At 40.4% G+C, this 19,257-nt stretch overlaps 1 protein-coding gene and 1 long non-coding RNA gene across 2 annotated transcripts in view; both read right to left on the bottom strand.

Annotated features, from left to right (window-relative positions):
• The window catches only part of LOC138801768 (uncharacterized), a 92,169-nt gene extending 79,589 nt beyond the window's left edge, over positions 1-12,580 (bottom strand). The window contains exons 1-4 of the mRNA XM_069984864.1: positions 12,516-12,580; positions 6,343-6,364; positions 2,951-3,019; positions 669-799 (exon numbers count right to left, since the gene is read on the bottom strand). Of these exons, the coding sequence (XP_069840965.1) occupies positions 669-799; positions 2,951-3,019; positions 6,343-6,364; positions 12,516-12,580 (287 nt within the window). The remainder of the gene's footprint in view (positions 1-668; positions 800-2,950; positions 3,020-6,342; positions 6,365-12,515) is intronic.
• Positions 12,581-14,763: 2,183 nt separating this feature from the next.
• LOC138802076 (uncharacterized) lies at positions 14,764-19,257 on the bottom strand. Its single transcript, XR_011364679.1, has 3 exons — positions 19,004-19,257; positions 15,146-18,634; positions 14,764-14,909 (listed from the first exon to the last, which is right to left on the bottom strand). It is a non-coding gene; the product is annotated as an uncharacterized lncRNA (long non-coding RNA).

Consider the following 19,257-nt stretch of genomic DNA (forward strand, 5'->3'; position numbering starts at 1 on the left):
GGGTCCCCTCCTCTTCTTCCTTTATACAGCCCCCATCGGACAGACAATCAACAGGTTTGGCCCTCAATACCATCTCTATGCCGATGACACCCAGCTTTATACCTCTTCCATCACCCCTGCAGGGCCATGCCCCAATTTTGTGTAAGTGAAGTTTTGGTTTCTAATGCTTTGGTTGAAAAGTGAATGTGAATGAAAGGAAGCAGTTTCTGTTGAAACTGGATAAATCCTTCCTGAGCCCGTATGGGGACTGTACATTGATACAAGTGTTGATGTTATTTCTGATGAAGAAATCACCTATACCCCAGATAAGATGTCAAGCTGCAGCCCTCCAGCTGTGGCAAAACTACAATTCCCACCAGCAAAAGTTTGGACTCCAATCTGTATAACTTAAATAAACAGTTATTACTATATTTTTGCATGGATCATTGAAATAATTATATAAATGTAACATATCTCCCATTAGACATCTCCCTGTCACTTCCGTAAAGGTGTAAATCACAGGCAATACAATGTTGTCTTCAAAGCAATATGGCTCCTCCAATTAATAGTCTACTAGACATTCTGGGAACATTACAATAAATTCTGAAGAGTACAATGATTACTAGATCTGATCTTTTCCCAAAAAAACAATGCTTCTAACAGAGTCTCCAGCCTCAAGGATAACATACCTGAGAGCGCTTCTATCCAACAGATCAAGGCACTTTAAGATCAGCTTGACATTGTACAAGCCGCTTTTCATGTTGAAGGTGAAATGCAAAGCAGACGTGAAATAACCAAGATCCAATAGTCTGTGTAGTTTCTGTTGGGAGTTACAGGTTAAATTTAGACAAAAAAAGCATCTGCTTTCTCTTCCAGCCATTATATAACACAAAAGTCTACCCAGTATATTTTTGTGATTTTAGTATACAGTATATTGTTTTTGTTTCTAAATTGTGCTGTTCAACACTATGAGAAATAGGCATATATACAGTATATGTGGCTGTGGGAAAGAGTTTAGTATTCGGTGTATGCTATGGTGTAAACTGCCCACAGCAATCAATTACAGCTCAGTTTTCATTTTATTAGAGTTAAAAATTTGCTTAAAATAGTTCTATACTGTTCCCTATAACTTTTTTATTTTTCTTCTTATTGGGAAGCATGGCATGCTATTTTTTTTTTTTTGCGTTTGCCAGTTTGGAAGGTTGTATTAACATGCTAACCAATTCAAGGCTACGTTCACACACAGTACTTTTGGTGAGTATTTTTCAACCAAAACCAGGAGTGGATTGAAAACACAGAAGGGCTATGTTTACACACTGTTGAAATTTTGTGGATGGCCGTCATTTAATGACAAATAATTTCAATTTTTTTGCCATTAAATGATGGACATCCACTAAATTTCGACAGTGTGTGAACATAGTCTTTCTGTAATTTCAATCTCGTCCTGGTTTTTGTTGAAAAATACTGACCAAAATACTGAGCAAAAAAATGTGTGAACATAGCCTAATCATAGTTAGTAACATCTAATCTTTTTCTAGTTTGGGTACAGATTCTCTTTAAGTTCCCCTAGACGACATAATAATAATAATAATAATAATAATAATAATAATAATAATAATAATAACAATAACAATAATAATATTATTATTATTATTATTATTATTATTATTATTATTATTATTATTATTATTATTATCATTAGCAATCTATTCCATAGCACTGACCAGTTAGATCTGCCTGAGGCAGTCTGCATTTACAGAATTACTGTGGCTGGCATAGAGGCCTAGTGTCAAGAATCTGCAGGTGAATAGTCAGGGAAGGGACTAGGAATAGTCAGGGAAGGGACTAGTCTCTGCCCATTGTCCCTGCCTACTTCCCTTGAAAGCCCTAAGTGACTGTGGGCAACTGGGCGACAGTCCCTGACTTGAGATATGTGAAACACAGAAGACTAGACAAACAAACAATAGAGGATGGTCAGAAAGCTGAAGTCAAACCAAATGAGCAGCAGAGGTACCAAAAAAGAGTCCAGAGAATAGTCCGATCCCAATTGCCAAAGTTCCGGGAAGCCAGATAACAAGGTTAGTCAGGGAGCAGAAGCCGGGGCCAGAAAAGCCAAAAGATACACAGAGAAAGCACAGGAAATGCCGAGCATGCTAGATAGAACTAGTCTAATAGACAGCGAAGGGTTAATCAGCTGGGGGTATTTTTTAGGACGTTAGGGGTCTAGTTCAGAACATCTTTGGACCATAGACCTAGAAACCAGGCTTACAACGTGACGAATAAGTGATGGCAGAGTGTCCATAAAAAGCAAAGGTTAACTGTTAATTGGCCAGAGGGATCTATGCAGGGGAGAGATGGGTGCGGTAATAAAATCAATTACTGAGGTAGAAGGATTCAGACAAATGCAAAAACATATGATATAAATACAAAACATGACTACCGACACAGCCAAGGGCGGTGCCGAGCTCAAAACAGGGACGGGCCTGGCACCGAGTAAAGTCTTTTGGTTGCCGTAGTACGCGATCAGCACCCCAGAGTTGAATTGAAGTGCTGATCAGATCAGCCAACACCAGCCAGCCATACCTCTGAGCCATTTATAAGACGTTATCACTATTGATTACCAGCTACTCACCAGCTATGACACGAGCTTAGCCTAGCCTATTTCATACAACCCTTCTGCTCATGAGCCAATGCATGTACAGTACAGTGCAGAGCATTGAGCATTAAGAATTAATCCCCTACCCTGGATTAATCACATTACAATTATACTATTTTCTAGGTAACATATTATTTTATATAATAATATTATATATTATTTTTTACAAGTTGTCCAAAGAAAAGAACTGGTCATTTTTTTTCTTAGGGGATATGTGTGACATGTAGCATTCATCCTTAGCAGACTCTTTTTCCATTTACAGCTCTTACAGCTAATGTGTGCCTTATATATATTCTGTACACTAATGAAAGTTACCTTGGAGGTGATAATTCCTTTATGCAGTGTTCCTGGTGGTAGACAACTCTCCAGCGAATTACTTGGAAACTAAAGTTATAGACAAAAACAGTTGTATCAATTGCTCAGATTATATAAGTAGATTGTTTTTTGTTTGTTTTTTTAGAAAAAGTGCCTTTTTTGTTATATAAGTAATACATTTCCTACTTAGTAATAACACTAACCGAACATTGAAACCAAATTAAAAAGGGATTTAGGAATGCAATAAGCAATTTCCCATATCCCAGAAGAAATAGTTAATTTATTTACCTGCTCCTCCTGGAAAGTATACCCCACAGGTAATAGCTAGTGGGCCATATTAATAGGAGATAATCCTACACATTTTAGGCTCTTCAGGACATAACTTACATATGTGCAGATCTTAGAATTCTACAATGTGCTCCCCATTTATTCTTAGCTTGTCAAATCTAAGTGATGCTACTTTGCTTTGTAATATGTGAAACAACTCTATGCTGCATACAGGTTCCTGGATTATAGTCATTTGTACTGGAATAAATAAAGAAATGGTTTCACGATGAACGGTGAGCTCTGTGGAACCTTTTCTTTTTTATTTCTTAAAATGATGTTGCTTCCACTCCCTTTCTAATGCATATCTAAGAGGAATCTGTCACCGGAACAGATATCTTTGATTTAGAATATCTTAATAGAGAAAAGATAACAACTGTATCAAACTATAACAAAGTGATACTGCAAATACTACCTCCCAATGGGTTATTATGGCCAATAAGAATTTTTAAGGTTTAGTGTATGTAATGTGAATAAAACCCCATGCTTGAGGATGACCTGCACATTACTGGGGCTCACTACCTATTGCTCACTACACACACCGTTGCACTTTGGGGTGTTGATTTATAATTAGAAATGTTTGCCCCAGTGCCACAAAAAAGGGTCACAAAAATCCCCACCTTTGACTAAAATATACCACACATTATACTGTACATAGAATTGGGATTTAAAGGAGAACTATCGGCAATTTAGACGATTCCAACCTGCTGAGAGCCTCCTATAGCACCAGGGACGGTGAGTAGGAAGGTATGTATCTTACCTTCCTCCGCGGTCCCGCATTGTTTGTCAGTGTAATCTTCACTCAGGAACACTGTTAGGAGTAGGAATGAGCGAACCATCCGACTTTTGGTCCGACGGCATCTTCGCTCAATTACTATGCCTGCGATCCCGGGTGCATATTTGTGCTCCCAGGAATCTGCGAGCAGGATCTTCCAGGGAATTCAAGATACATTCCCTGGATTTCCAGGGAATGTAACTTGAATTCCCTGGAAGATCGCGGTCGCAGATTCCCGGGAACGCAACTATGCACCCGGGATCGCAGGCATCGCACTGGAGTGAGCGGCTTTCGGATCGAAAGTCCAAAAGTTCCGCTCATCTCTAGTTAGGAGCCCTGCCCCGCCACCACAGCATCATCTGGCCCGTCTGCTCCAATGATAATCAATGGAGTGGGTGGGCTGGATGACGCTATGGGGGCAGGGCAGGGCTCCAAACAGTGTTCCTGGCTAAAGATTACACCGACTAACAGCACCAGACCGGCGTCAAAGAGGAAGGGAAGACACATAACTTCCTCCTCAGCTTTAAAATCATAAAATTGATCCCAAGTGTTGCTGTACAGCAGCAATTTCCCACAATTATGAGGTAACAACATATTATATGGGAAAATTTATTTAAAGGGGTTGTCATACAAAAATCAGGCTGTGTCCTATTCTCAAGATAGGGGATAACAATTTCTAGAACAGGGATCCAACTCTTGATTGGGGCAGCTGTTTGCATGATGACCACCACTCTATTCATTCTCTACAGGAGCCGCTGGAGATGTACTGTACTGGCGTGTACTGTACTCAGTTATCTCAAGCAGCTCCCTTAAAGAGTAACTGGAGCAGTGGTGTCCTGTTCTTAGGGAAGACCTGGGTCCCCGTTCCTGGCATACCAGGGGTCCCAATGTCCCTGCAATTTGTTGTTTATCCCCTATCCTGAGGATAGGACACAACTTTATTTTGGAAGGAAACCCTTTTAAGGGATAAGTTGTTCGAAGCAGGTATACACATTAGAAATATATATTTTAATGTATTATTGTGAAATGCTGACACTGAAATGGTCTTCTCTTTGCTCACTTTAATAACATTACATGAGGCAGAGACTATTACGTATGCCATAAATGGGCAAGCTCAGCCATCTTGATGGGGAATTGGGGGCAATAGCTTTTAGAGTGACATGCTCAACCAATAACTCTGTTATGTGAATTCACAAATGTAGGCTTGCAAGTTATGACAGCACTAAATAGAGCTCTTATTTTAAATATTTAAACTGGTAACTTAACGTTTTAACAGAGTAACGTTATTTCTGGTGATATAAATTTTAGGCTCAATAAATTAATTTCACTTTTAGTTCATGAGGTAGTGGGTATAGAGTAGCTGATAAAGGGACCTATGTTCCTATATCATAACCTCAGAAGCGGCAAGACATTATAGAGCAGTACTGAGCAGTGCAACCTACTAAAGCATTGGTGTTATAGATAAAACTTTCTAATGGACCCTGTAGATTCTGCCTGCTATTGTTTATATCCGCCACTCCTCCACTTCTACTATACTTGCTATAAACTTCTAGTATTCGAAAGGCTGATTCAGGTCATGATGAAGTTTTAGTTAGTGAACCATGAGTTTTAAAAGAAATGGAAATGGAAGGAATGTCAGAGTGTACCTGTCACCAAAAAAATCTTCTGTGAGAGAAACATGTTAAAAGTTTTTAGCAGTTAGGGTCTGAGTGTTCAGGCCCTGACCACTCAGTAAAATGAGTAAGGAGACCATTGTGTTTTGCGGTGCGACCCTATCTCCGCTCTGTGTCAGTGTGAAGAGATGTGCCCCATAGACTTGCATTATGGGTTTGTCTCATCACGTGACACACAGCAAGAAGTGGACCGCACTTAATGTGGATTTCTTCCAGTTTATTTTCCTAAATGGTCACGGTCTAAACCAGGGATGGGAAAACTTCGGCCCTCCAGCTGTTGCCAGCTATTTCCATCATGTCTGGACAGCCAAAGCCCGATCGAAGGGATGTCTTTTTGACATGTCAAAAGGGTTTTTTTGTGACAGTGCTTCTTTAAGTGAAGAATAGCATTTCTTATACTCTTTCTGAAGTTTGTTGAAAGTGCAGTGACCATTAAACATGAAAATGTTCTAAAAACTTTTACAAGTCTCTCTTGGTGGACATTTTCTTACCTACTCTATCTGTATGTTAAAATCAATGAAACATTTGACAGCCCTCTGCACTGCATGCATCAAAACAGTAATCCAGGACAGAAGTTGATAGAAAGGCAAACAAACCATACAAAAAGTCTATATACTCACTCCAAGTGCAGCTGCCAGCCTCCTTGAGAAAAAAAATACAAAAAAAATTATTTGTATGTATTAAAATATATGAAACAAATAAGATAAATTTGCATAAGAAAACTTTTTTTAAACCCCAGACAACTGTTGGTTTGGAAAGTCATCCAGTGAATATCCAACACATGCTTTACTAATATGGAAGATCAGCATTGTTGCCTATTTAGGGAGATGGTGATGTCACTTGTAAATGAATGCGGCATTACAATGTGTCTGCAGGAACAATGATTATTACTGTGACAGGTTTGATGAAGAGCAAATGCTAGTTGTATTGTTCAACACTATCTTTGTCTTCATTTACACCATCTAGTGACTGTTTAATGATGTCAATGAGAGTTCCTGTGTAGTACACTCCATATTACATAGTGAATGCATGTTTGCTAGCGCCTCTTACTCTGAATCAAGAGATAAAACTGTTATTTCAATCTATTTTTTCAGTGCTTAGTTTTCTCTTGTAACAGAGTGAGTGTGTACTTGTGGGTATATGGGCGTTAGGAGAGAAAGGGACGGAAATTGCTTGGCTTTTGTAGTTTTAGGAAATGCCCAGTGGGCTTAATCTCCTAATTTGCATATACAGTGGTTCCTCAACTTACAATGGCCTCAAGATACAATATTTTCAACATACAATGGACCTTTCTGGACCATCGTAACTTGAGGCCAGAATCACCATACAATTCTACGGACAGGATCTGCGGCACATGTGAATAAGTAAGTGATCAACCAATAAAAGTGGCCATTTTACTAGTAAAACCCCGGTATTACTGAATTGCATACAGTGATGGGCTGTCTAGTATCACCTCTCTACAGTACAGTGTAAAGCCATGTTCACACGGCGTATGACACTGGGTCACGGTGTTTAACACCGGCCGGGTCACAGAACGGCCGGTGTTAGTGAAGATCTTCCTGGAGAGTACTGCAGTGCTGAATTGGGATGCGGGCGCATTCTTGTGCGTTCAGCATCCCAATTCACCATTGCACACAATGGATAGTGCGGCCAGAGTTGCACCATTGTGTGACCTAAGAGGCTTGTATGGCTGCTATTCAATGAATAGCGGCAGCACAAATCTGAAATGTCAGTTTTTTGTACGGCCGCTATCGATCCCGGCCAGAGTACATACTATGAGGCACATTTATCAAGTCTGCCGTTTTTTTGCGGCGGGCTTAAAAATGTTCCCGCAGCGCCGACAGTACCCAGATTTATGTAGAGGCGTATTGCATTTATTTGCATCAGCCCATTTTACGTCGAAATATAGAAGATTTTAAGTTGATAAATCCCCTGTATGTGTATACACTCCGTCGGGGATTCCCTCTAACTGCAGTGCATGTAAGTTGTGTTTTAATCACGGCCATTGTTGCACATCTGCAACCACGGCCGTGGTTAATACAAAACTTACGTTGTGTGAACATAGCCTAATACTGTACTGTTCTTTACCAGCTCTTTATATTATATATAAGGCCATGCTTTATCCATATTAGTTATCTGCTAAATTTCCTTTAAATCTTCATATTTTTTTTTTTTGTCATTTTGGGTGTTTTAGAACCAATTACCAGGGATCCATACAGTTTTGGTCGCAACATACAATGGTCGTCCTGGAACCTTTTAATATTGTATGTTGAAGGACCACTGTCATTTCTAAATCTTATATCTCTGCAGTGGAGCAACGGAATAGAATAAGAATTGTACAGTATATCCCAATTTAGGGTAAAAATCTTATTGTAAACTCCTTTTATTCAATAAAAGCTACTAACAAGCCTGATTTAAAGGGGTAGTCCACCTAAAAAAAAATTCTTTCAAATCAACTGGTGCCATAAAGTGCCAGAGATTTGTAATTCACTTCTATTAAAAAATCTTAAGTCTTCCAGTACTTATTAGCTGATGTATGTCCAGCAGGAAGTGGTGTTTTCTTTCCTGTCTGACCCAGTGCTCTCTGTTGCCTCCTCTGTCCATGTCAGGAACTGTCCAAAGCAGGAGCAAATCCCCATAGAATACCCCTCCTGCTCTCCAGACTGGAAATAATACAACTTCCTGTTGGGCATACAGCAGCTGATAAGTACTGGAAGGCTTTGAGATTGATTTGAAAGAAAAATTTTTTGGGTGGACTACCCCTTTAAAAGTCTGTTATGTACAACCAGTCACCAAATATAACATCTGTATTCTTGTCAGACTCAAGTTCACAGGATACTTGTAAAACTTGTAATCTATGGAAATTACAATGTACTGAATTGACTTTAATTTTATTAAACATTGTCTTGCCTTTATGTTAACAATATATAGCAGGGAAAAAATACATACATATATATATATATATATATATATATATATATATATATATATATATATATGTTATTATCTAAACCAGTATCCTACTTAGATGACAGATGTAGGAAGTATGAGAATAATTTGTCATGTTCACCCATTTTTACTACCTGCCCCAGGCAATGTTTAGTAATATAGCACATACATATGATGTATTACATTTCACAAATACTCAACGTATATATTAGCATTTTGTATTAGGGGAGAAATATGAGCTGCTGAGCAGAATTTCTAGGATATCAGTGATAGTTACAGAAGATTTTCCCTGCTCTGGGGTAACATAGTAAGTTAGCTGCCACATTGCATCATTAAATCACATATCTTTGCACTTTGTTATTGCCTCTAAGTGCTGCAAAACATACAAATTAGATGGTCAGAAATATGCCACATAAAATAATGTTTATAGTCTAATTAGCTTTTTACATGTTCTTTTCCCTGTTTTCTTCCCTTCTCCGTCTCTCAGAGAGACTAATGATCCATGGTCTCAGCATAGTTAGGAAAAGCCTTCTAATAAAATTTTATATCACACTATCCTGATCACTTATTTTATCAATTCTTTCATTCCTTTGGTAAAAGTTCTTTATACATCAGATGGATCATGCCTTAATTCACTGCGTCAGCCTGTCACTCTCACTTTTGGAGTGACAGCTAACTCAGCCAATCACTGGTTATGGAACTTAATGGTCTGGAGGCGGCTTCAGGGGACAGGGCCGACATCAGCATAGGGCTTACCTGGGCAAGTGCCAGGGCCCACAGCACTTCTAGGGGCCCAGAGGGGGAGAGAGGGTTTGGTGTTCTTATGTTCAGCCTTATCACTGTGGAGCTGGGTGAGAGGCTGAACATCAGAAGGCACAGGGACAGAACCTAGAGAGAAAAAAAAGGGTGAAGGACCTGATCACATGACCCGAAGGTCCTCAACCTTATAGTGAGGGAGCAGTAGCTGTAAGTGCTGTGTGTCAGTGTCAGTAAGTTTCAGTCTGTCAGTGTCAATACTGTGTATTTGGGTATGTTAGTGGTGTCTCAAGTGATTGTGCATAGTGGATGTTTGAGGAGCCTGCTGAGGCTCTGTTGCCCAATAGCCCACAAAAACCTGGAGCCGACCCTGGCAAGGGATACTGGGAATACTAAAGAGTATACAGAGGGAGCATGGACAGGTAAGCATCCATGCGGTGCGATCCGTGGCCCCGTTCTTACAAGAGACAATGAATTTGACAGACAGAGGAGCAAATTGCTCATTGCCAGGAATGTATTTAGAGTTCATGCTGCCCTAGGCACTTTGAATCCTCCCCCTTCACAATTATTTTGAGAGGTGTGTGACCTATTAGGGGTGTGGCATTACTGACCCCAGTATCAAGCCCCCAGTATATTGCACACCTCAGTAAAAGTCCTCCAGCATATTACACACCCCAGTATCAGGCTTTCAGCATATTAAAGACCTCGGTACAAGGCTCCAAGCATAAAACAAACCCCAGTATCAGGCCCCCAGCATAATACAGACCACAGTATCAGGTCCCCAGCATTTTACAGACCCCAGTATCAGGCCCCCAGCAAAATACAGACCCCAGTATCGGGCCTCCTGCATATAACAGACCCCAGTATAAGGCCCCAGTATAAGCTTATTACAGACACCGGTATCAGACCCCTGGCATATTAACTTAGTATAAGAGATTGTTATCCAGCTTTTCGCAGGTTTCATATTCCTTCCTGACCTTTAGCTCTCCAAACTCTGCTTATGCTGAGGTGCCGTTACCCCTGGGAAAGCTGCATGATCATCATCATACTAAGTACAAGATGATAGGAAAGCTGGGTAACCCTCACTATACTGAGTATAAGATGCTGGGAAAGCTGGGTGACCACCATCATACTGAGTATAAGATGCCAGGAAAGATCGGTGACCTCCATCATACTGACTACAAGATGCTGGGAAAGTTGGGTAACCTCCATAATACTGAGTAAAAGATGCTGGGAAAGTTGGGTAACCTCCATCATACTGAGTAAAAGATGCTGGGAAAGCTGGGTGATCCCATCACACTGAGTACTAGATGCTGGAAAGCTGGCTGACCCTCATCATACTGAGTACAAGATGCTGGGAAATCTCGGTCACCTTTATCATACTGAGTACAAGATGCTGGAAAGCTGGGTAACCCAATCATACTGACTACAAGATGCTGGGAAAGCTAGGTTACCTCCATCATATTGAGTACAAGATGCTGGGAAAGCTGGGTGACCCCATCATACTGAGTAGAATATGCTGGGAAAGCTGGGTGACCATCATCATACTGATTACAAGATGCTGGGAAAGTTGGGTCACCTCCATCATACTGAGTATAAGATACTGGGAAAGATGGGTGACCCCATCATATTGAGTATAAGATGCTGGGAAAGCTGGTGACCACCATCATATTGAGTACAGGGATTTCCGGGACATTCATTTGTTGGGAACTATACTGACACTACACTAGTGGCAAATCTGCTAAAAAACCGCATCCCCCCCACACACACACACCACCCCATGTACCCTTTAGGGCCTAGTGAACAGTATGCAGAGGGGTTTCCTATATAATACAGTACTCCCCACCCTTCCATGTACTGTTAAAGGTCTGGTGCCCATACAAATACCACCCCCACACCCCCAGCTCTGCATATATGGGTGTCAGGCCTTGAAGAGTACATGGCGGGAATTATATCATACAAGATCCCCTCCCCCTCTCTGTATACTATTCACTAGGCCCTGAATAGTACAGGAAGAGGGGAGATATTTTATAATGTAAACTGATACTGTTTAAAGCCTAGTAGACTCCGCCCCAATGACTCAGAGCCCTGCTCCTAGCTAGTGATGAGCAAATATCCTGATGTTCAGTTTGGAACACAAACACGAATCTAAAAAAATATATATATATTATGATCAGTTCGGTTCGTGTTCGCCAAATAATCATGAACAAATTAAAAACGTACAGCGTACAATTCGGTGCGTACAGGAACCTAGGCCGCCCAATGGGAAAGACAGCTCTGTGACTGAAATGTGTCAGCACACCTTTTATTAATTAGGCAATAACTAATGCTGCGTTTACACAGAACGATTATCGTTCGAATTTTCGCAATAACGATCACATTTGAGCGATAAACACAGTGAACGATCAATCGATAAGCGAGAAATCGTTCATTGTGATCTTTCAACATGTTCTCAACATGGTCGATTGCTAAAAATTTGCAGATCGCTTTGTGTAAACAGTCTTTCAATGATTGACCCTATGTGTGAGATGGGCTTAAGCGATCTTAAAAACTATTGCAATAACGATTTTTCAAGCGATTTTTCTAACGATTTATTCGTCTAAATGCTGATCGTTATAAAAAACAAATTGTTGCTTCAAAATTGTTAGGTGATCGATTGGGCAAATTATCGCTCTGTGTAAACGCAGCATAATGCAGATTCTACACATTTTCCCTGTTAGATTTTATGACAGCCTGTGTGTCTGCTATTCCATAACTATAAAAAAGGCTGCTAGATAGGTCAGTCTGCAATCACATACTATACTATACTATTACATTCATAGATACAGCTTTAGCCTAAGTTCACATGACTGGGCTTTATTGGGGAAAGGCGGCCAGCCTGTTCCTAGTGGATACATAGCCTTAAAGTCATATACAGTAAGTAAATAAGTTACTTATAAGTTAATAATACAAATTATTGGCAAAGATACATGTAAATTATTACATGACATTTAAAGGGAAGCCAAATCTGAAGTATATTACAGCTTGGTGGAAATAGAGCAGTTTAGAAATCTACATAAATCTTTATACCGGAATGGAATGTACTCACCTGAGATCAGTCTCACTGTAGCATCCTGCTTGCTTTGGAAATTCATCCTCCACATTACACCCCATAGTTTTACAGAACTGACAAATCTGAATTGAGAAACAATGAGTTTCCTATTGTAACAGACAGAGCAGCTACCAAAGGCTGAGTGTTTACCTAATGTCTCCTAGGAGCTGGGGGGAGGGCTACAGTGAGTAAACTAACGCTATGCTTTCCTCTCTACTAACCCAGCTTCACCCTGTGAAGTCCATTGTATATATCACATATAGAGTACAGTGTGCACATTTACATTATAATTATACATCAATACACTGTAAGCTAATAATCACCAGAGGTTTTTGATTGGCCAACCATTCTTCCACTTAATAATCAATAAAAAGTTTTGGTATGAAATACTTAACGCTTGACTATAACATGTTTATATATTTTGTAAAAGAAGGATTGCACTTCAACTAACTGGATAAAAGGGGACTATTGAATATACATATTTGTCACATATCTTTGTCACTATTTGACCTTTGAATGATCTACTGTACTCTGTTGACAGCTCAATGCTGCCTAATACCACGTAACACTGAGTAACCCTTACTTCCATTAATGTGCTGTAAAAACAGGAAGGTGTTGAAGAAGAAGACTGCAGCCAGACTGGCCTGTCTGGAAATTGGGAAAGTTGGGTCATAGCATTGATGTTATATTCTGAGACGGCTGCTTGAGAGCGGCCAAGCTGCATTGTAGCTAGGTAATGTGTTCGGAGACTGCTGCTGAGACTGTGAATCTGGGTGACAGCTCAGTGATTATTGTTTTTTAGACTATTTCTGAAAAAGTTGGGTTACCGGTTAGTGATGATCTATTTTGAGACAGCTGCATGGAGTGGGAAAGCTGGTACTATCGTCTGAGACTTAGTCATGATCTTGTCTTTCAGCAGACTGAAACAGCAATGATCAGCCTGGCAACAATCTGCTGCCAGCGCTCCACATAATAGGAGCGGCGGCAGCAGACCGCAGCTGTCTCCTATAGGCTGCCCAGATGATCTGATGATTACCCGGTTAGCACTTGTTTGCTCCTTGTTCCCCACTCGCTGCTGCCGCTATTAGGCTCCATTCACACGGAGTAAAACTGGCGGAATTCCGTGGCAAGCCTCCATAGTCATTATGACACGGAGGCTGGGGGGATGCTCAGAGGGGAAGATTTATTAACAATGCACCCTGGGTGTTGGCCTTCTCCGTGCTGTATGCCCAGCTCAGATGGTGGGTGGGCAGGGGACGTGGAAAGGTGGGGAGGAGGCATGGCTCATTTATCAAGGTTTATGTTTAGAAACCAATGAAAATGTATGTATAATTCCTGCACCAAGCACGGGTCACCCCAGATTCACTAAGAGGTGCCTCTTTGTAAATCCTGTAGGGTGAATGGGGACTAGGCTTTATCTAAGACTAGCGTATGTGTAAATGTCCCCCAGAGAGTGTATATTTAGACTAGACAGTCTAAGAATGCACAAGATTTATCTCTCAGTGCTCCCTGCTGCCAACCTGTACATACAGCAAATACCCTTAGAAAACCTGTCCTGCTCTGGACAGTCCCTGACCCAGGAATGAGCACTGTGTCAGACTGGAAAAAATACTTCCCACAGGGCAGAACTTTCTGCAGGGCATACAGCAGGTGATATGACCAGAGCAAGAATAGCATAAAAGCTCCTAGATGTTCAGGTTGATGCAGGAGATCCAATGCCATTCCACAGCAGGTCCCCAGCAATTACATTTAGCGTCAGTGATTTCTGCTGTTACACCTATCACTGTCCTCCCATCTGTGTTGATAAAAAGAGCACTGCTGAGAAATGACCTGAGCAGAACAAGAAGTCTCAGCTTCATCTCAGGGTGGCCATACACCTTCAATAACTGAAGGTCGAGCGAATGTTCAGCCGGCAGTTATCTTTCCCATACTCCCTAAACACAGGAACATTTGGCCAAACGATCCTGTGTTCTCTTTGTGGAGACGACGGTTAACAATCTGTCAATGGTCAGTTGGGAGAAACCCATACACCTTATACTGGTGGCAGGTACTGCCAACTGAAGTATAAGGTATATTGGGACCTTTAAACCAGGCAAACAAATTATTTTATAATATAGATAGTGAAATGAAAATTTTTGAAAACATTTCCAAAAATTCTGCCATGTTCATCAGCTTAAGTCAGATTCAATAAGACAAATTACAAAAATGAGATATTCAATATTTTTAATTTACAAATAATCCAGCATCTTTCTTGATAGTAGGAGTGCATCTCAAGAGCTTCAGATCTTCTTCCATCACACTTGGCTGAACAACCACTTCTGACTGGACAGTCATAGCTGCGTGGGAATCCAAGCTCCAGATACTGCTCCACTATCCTCCTGTATGAATTTACTGTGTGGAACATAGAAGATTGTCAGCAGAAAAAGGCCAACTAGTCCATCTAGTCTGTCTTTCTATTATTCAATTCATTATTATCCTAGGATAGCTATATGTAAATTCCAGGCAGGTTTACATTCAGTTACATTACATTTTCTAACCACATCTGCTTGGAGGCTGTTCCCAGCATCTACTAACTTTTCAGTAAAGTAATATATTATAATATCGCTTCTGATCTTTCCCCAACTAACCTCATACTGTGTCCCTTTGTTCTTGAGTTCAATTTGTCATTAAGGTCCAGAGCCCCAGGAACACCAGAGAAGCTTCCATGTGTCATATGTGTCCTCCAGAGCCCAGTTTCTCTCTTCAGCTCACAATGAAAGAGAAGCATTAAAAGATGGTGAGATCTTTCAACAGAACACAGCCAAATCTACACAACCACATGTATTGCTTTATATAGGACATAATCTCTTATTTTACTTATATAGAACACCCAAAATTTATACATATGTACAAAATGCAGATACAGGTAAGAAAATATAGGCATGATAACAGCCTTCACCTGTAGCTAACATCTTGCCCATAAATGACAAATATAATGTGTTAACATATTTTTATCCTTCCAATACATCATTTGATTAAAAAAAAAAAAAAAAAAAAAAAAAAAAACAGCTACCCGTAGAACAAGATCACACCCATCAGCCACACAGAGGCTGATGGTAACAGTCTTAGTCGAAGTCTTAGTCGGGTAGTCAAATGTCCAAGGTCTTCTTTGTTGTTCAATTTTCTTTCTGGCTGCTGCATCTTCTTGTACAAAGAGATCCACGGCTACTTCTAGCACATGATCACAGACGTAAGCCACAACTATCATACAGCATACAACATTCTCATGTGCAATATTTGGAAGATAGCAATTTTCGTCTTTAGAAGGCTTCTTCTTTTTTATCCAGTTTTCTTACTGGCCACTGCATCTTTTTTTCAAAAAGGAATCCACAGCTACTTCTAGCACATGATAACAGACAAAGGCCACAATTTCATACAGCATACAACATTCACATGCGCAATATTTGGAAGATAGCCTGTGGTGAGAAATGATGGGTAGCATACCAGTCTTCATCTTTAGCTGAAGGAGCGTAGTCCTTTGTCCCAGGTCTTCTTGTTTAGTCTTCCTTCTGGCCACTGCACCTTCTTGCAGAAGAAATTAACAGCTACTTCTAGCACATGATCACAGACATAAGCCACAACTATCAAACAGCATACAACATTCACATGCGCAATATTTTGAAGATAGCCTGTGGTGAGAAATGACGGATATGATAGCAGTCTTTGTCTTCAAATAGCTTCCTGCCCAAGGAAGTAGTCATCTGTCCCAGGTCTTCTTTGTTGTCCAATTTTCTTTCTGACCACTGAATCTTCTTGCAGAAGAAATCCACAGCTACTTCTAGCACATGATGACAGACATAGGCCACAACTATCATACAGCATACAACATTCACATGTGCAAAATTTGGAAGATAGCCTGTGGTTAGAAATAGAGGATAAGTTAGTCTTCAACTTCAGATTTCTTCTTGCCAAAGGAGGGTAGCCATCTATCCTAGGCCCTCTGTTTTGTTCAGCTTTCTTTCTGCCCACGGCATCTTCTTGCAGAAAGAAATCCACAGCTACTTCTAGCACATGATCACAGACATAAGCCACAACTGTCATACAGCATACAACATTCACATGCGCAATATTTGGAAGATAGCCTGTGGTGAGAAATGATAGGTAGCATACCAGTCTTCATCTTTAGATGAAGGAGGGTAGTCCTCTGTCCCAGGTCTTCTCGTTTCGTCTTCCTTTTGGCCACTGCATCTTCTTGCAGAAGAAATCCACAGCTACTTCTAGCACATGATCACAGACATAAGCCACAACTATCATACAGCATACAACATTCACATGCGCAATATTTGGAAGATAGCCTGTGGTTAGAAATAGCGGATATGTTAGTCTTCAACTTCAGATGTCTTCTTGCCAAAGGAGGGTAGCCATCTATCCTAGGCCCTCTGATTTGTTCAGCTTTCTTTCTGGCCATGGCATCTTATGCAGAAAGAAATCCACAGCTACTTCTAGCACATGATCACAGACATAATCCACAACTATCAAACAGCATACAACATTCACATGTGCAATATTTTGAAGATAGCCTGTGGTGAGAAATGACGGATATGAAAGCAGTCTTTGTCTTCAAATAGATTCCTGCCCAAGGAAGTAGTCATCTGTCCCAGGTCTTCTTTGTTGTCCAATTTTCTTTCTGACCACTGAATCTTCTTGCAGAAGAAATCCACAGCTACTTCTAGCACATGATGACAGACATAAGCCACAACTATCATACAGCATACAACATTCACATGTGCAAAATTTGAAAGATAGCCTGTGGTTAGAAATAGCGGATATGTTAGTCTTCAACTTCAGATTTCTTCTTGCCAAAGGAGGGTAGCCATCTATCCTAGGCCCTCTGTTTTGTTCAGCTTTCTTTTTGGCCACTGCATCTTCTTGCAGAAAGAAATCCACAGCTACTTCTAGCACATGATGACAGACATAAGCCACAACTATCATACAGCATACAACATTCACATGTGCAATATTTGGAATATAGCCTGTGATGAGAAATGATAAGTAGCATACCAGTCTTCATCTTTAGCTAAAGGAGGGTAGCCCTCTGTCTCAGGTCTTCTTGTTTAGTCTTCCTTCTGGCCACTGCATCTTCTTGCAGAAGAAATCCACAGCTACTTCTAGCACATGATCACAGACATAAGCCACAACTATCATACAGCATACAACATTCACATGTGCAAAATTTGGAAGAAATCCTGTGGCGAGAAATGATGGAAATGATAGCAGTCTTCATCTTCAGATGACTTCTTGCCAAAGGAGCGTAGTCATCTGTTCCAGGTCTTCATTTTTATTCAATTTTATTTTAGGCCACTGCATCTTCTAGGAGAAAGAAATCCACAACTACTTCTAGCACATGATCACAGACATAAGCCACAACTATCATACATCATACAACATTCACATGTGCAATATTTGGAAGATAGCATGTTGTGAAAAATGACAGATATAATAACAGTCTTCGGCTTCAGCTGGCTTTAGTCATCTGCTCCAGATCTTCCTTTTTTATGATGGGAAGTATAATAGTCTTTATCCCTAGCTGGAGTATTTCCCTTAGGCGATAGTAACTTGTCCCAGGACTTTTATTAGATTTTCATTCCTGGCAATACAGTGTGTTACAAAGGGAAACCCTAGATTGTGTACCATCTTTAGTTGTGGTATTCTGTGTTCTTTTTCCAAATAATGTATTTATCAGGAGGTTTTTTTATTTTTTTATTTTGCCCAACAAATTTAGCAAAACTTATATTATGGCTACCCCAGCACATACGCTTTGTTGACCACATATTCCTCTAATAAATAACATTGATACAAACTTAAGGCAACCAGTGTTCAGAGCAGAGCAGTGTCGGACTTGCCCACCAGAGGATCCTGCGGTGGGCCCCGAGCTTTAGAACCTGCACTAACACTAACTGACATGTAGTTTCTCACTGTTTTTTCATTGGTGGGCCCCCAGGATCATTTCCTCTGGTGGGCCCCAGATACCCCAGTCCAACACTGGAGCAGAATTGCCCAATCCCCCTATAGTAATGTTAGATAGACGTCACCTGTAGCCTTTGCCCCAGGATCATTCTCTCTCCTGTGTTCGGCATCTTTAAAAAAAGGAGAAACATTTGGGAAGTGTATCAACACTGTTTAACAGAACGACAGTCGTTCCCATAGCAACCAATCAGAGCCCAGCTCTCATTTTATAACATTGTTATTTCCAGCGAACCTTTTAATTAAAAATCTGGTTTATGTCAATGACTAATACATGTGTGTGTGTGTAACATGGATACAAGAATGAAGGTTATTATGGATGTGTCCATAACCATACCTGGTATATTCAGAGTACAGTCATATCCAGTAACAACGCAAAGAAACAGCATTTAATCCCTTTATTAGAAAACAACATAATAGATGTTATACTTTTCCCATTGTCTTCACCATTCATCCCCACCACACCTTGCACACAGTCCCACCTGTATTATGGTTCAGTGGTCTCCATCCTGTGGCACTCCAGCATTCACATGTAGGATGTTGTTCCAATCACGTCCCAGGTGGAGTTGCCTTTGTATCAGTAGATGGAGGACGCTCCTATGATGAATATTTTGGGGTGTGGTTTCTCTGGTGGCAGCAGGCTGTGTATGTGATCTGTATATCTGATCTTTGTTTCCTTGAGATGTTGTCATGTCAACAAGAGGCATTGTGACATCACTTTGTTTTTCTTACTACT

The sequence above is a fragment of the Dendropsophus ebraccatus genome, chromosome 9 (genome assembly GCF_027789765.1).
Source record: "Dendropsophus ebraccatus isolate aDenEbr1 chromosome 9, aDenEbr1.pat, whole genome shotgun sequence".
NCBI lineage: Eukaryota > Metazoa > Chordata > Amphibia > Anura > Hylidae > Dendropsophus > Dendropsophus ebraccatus.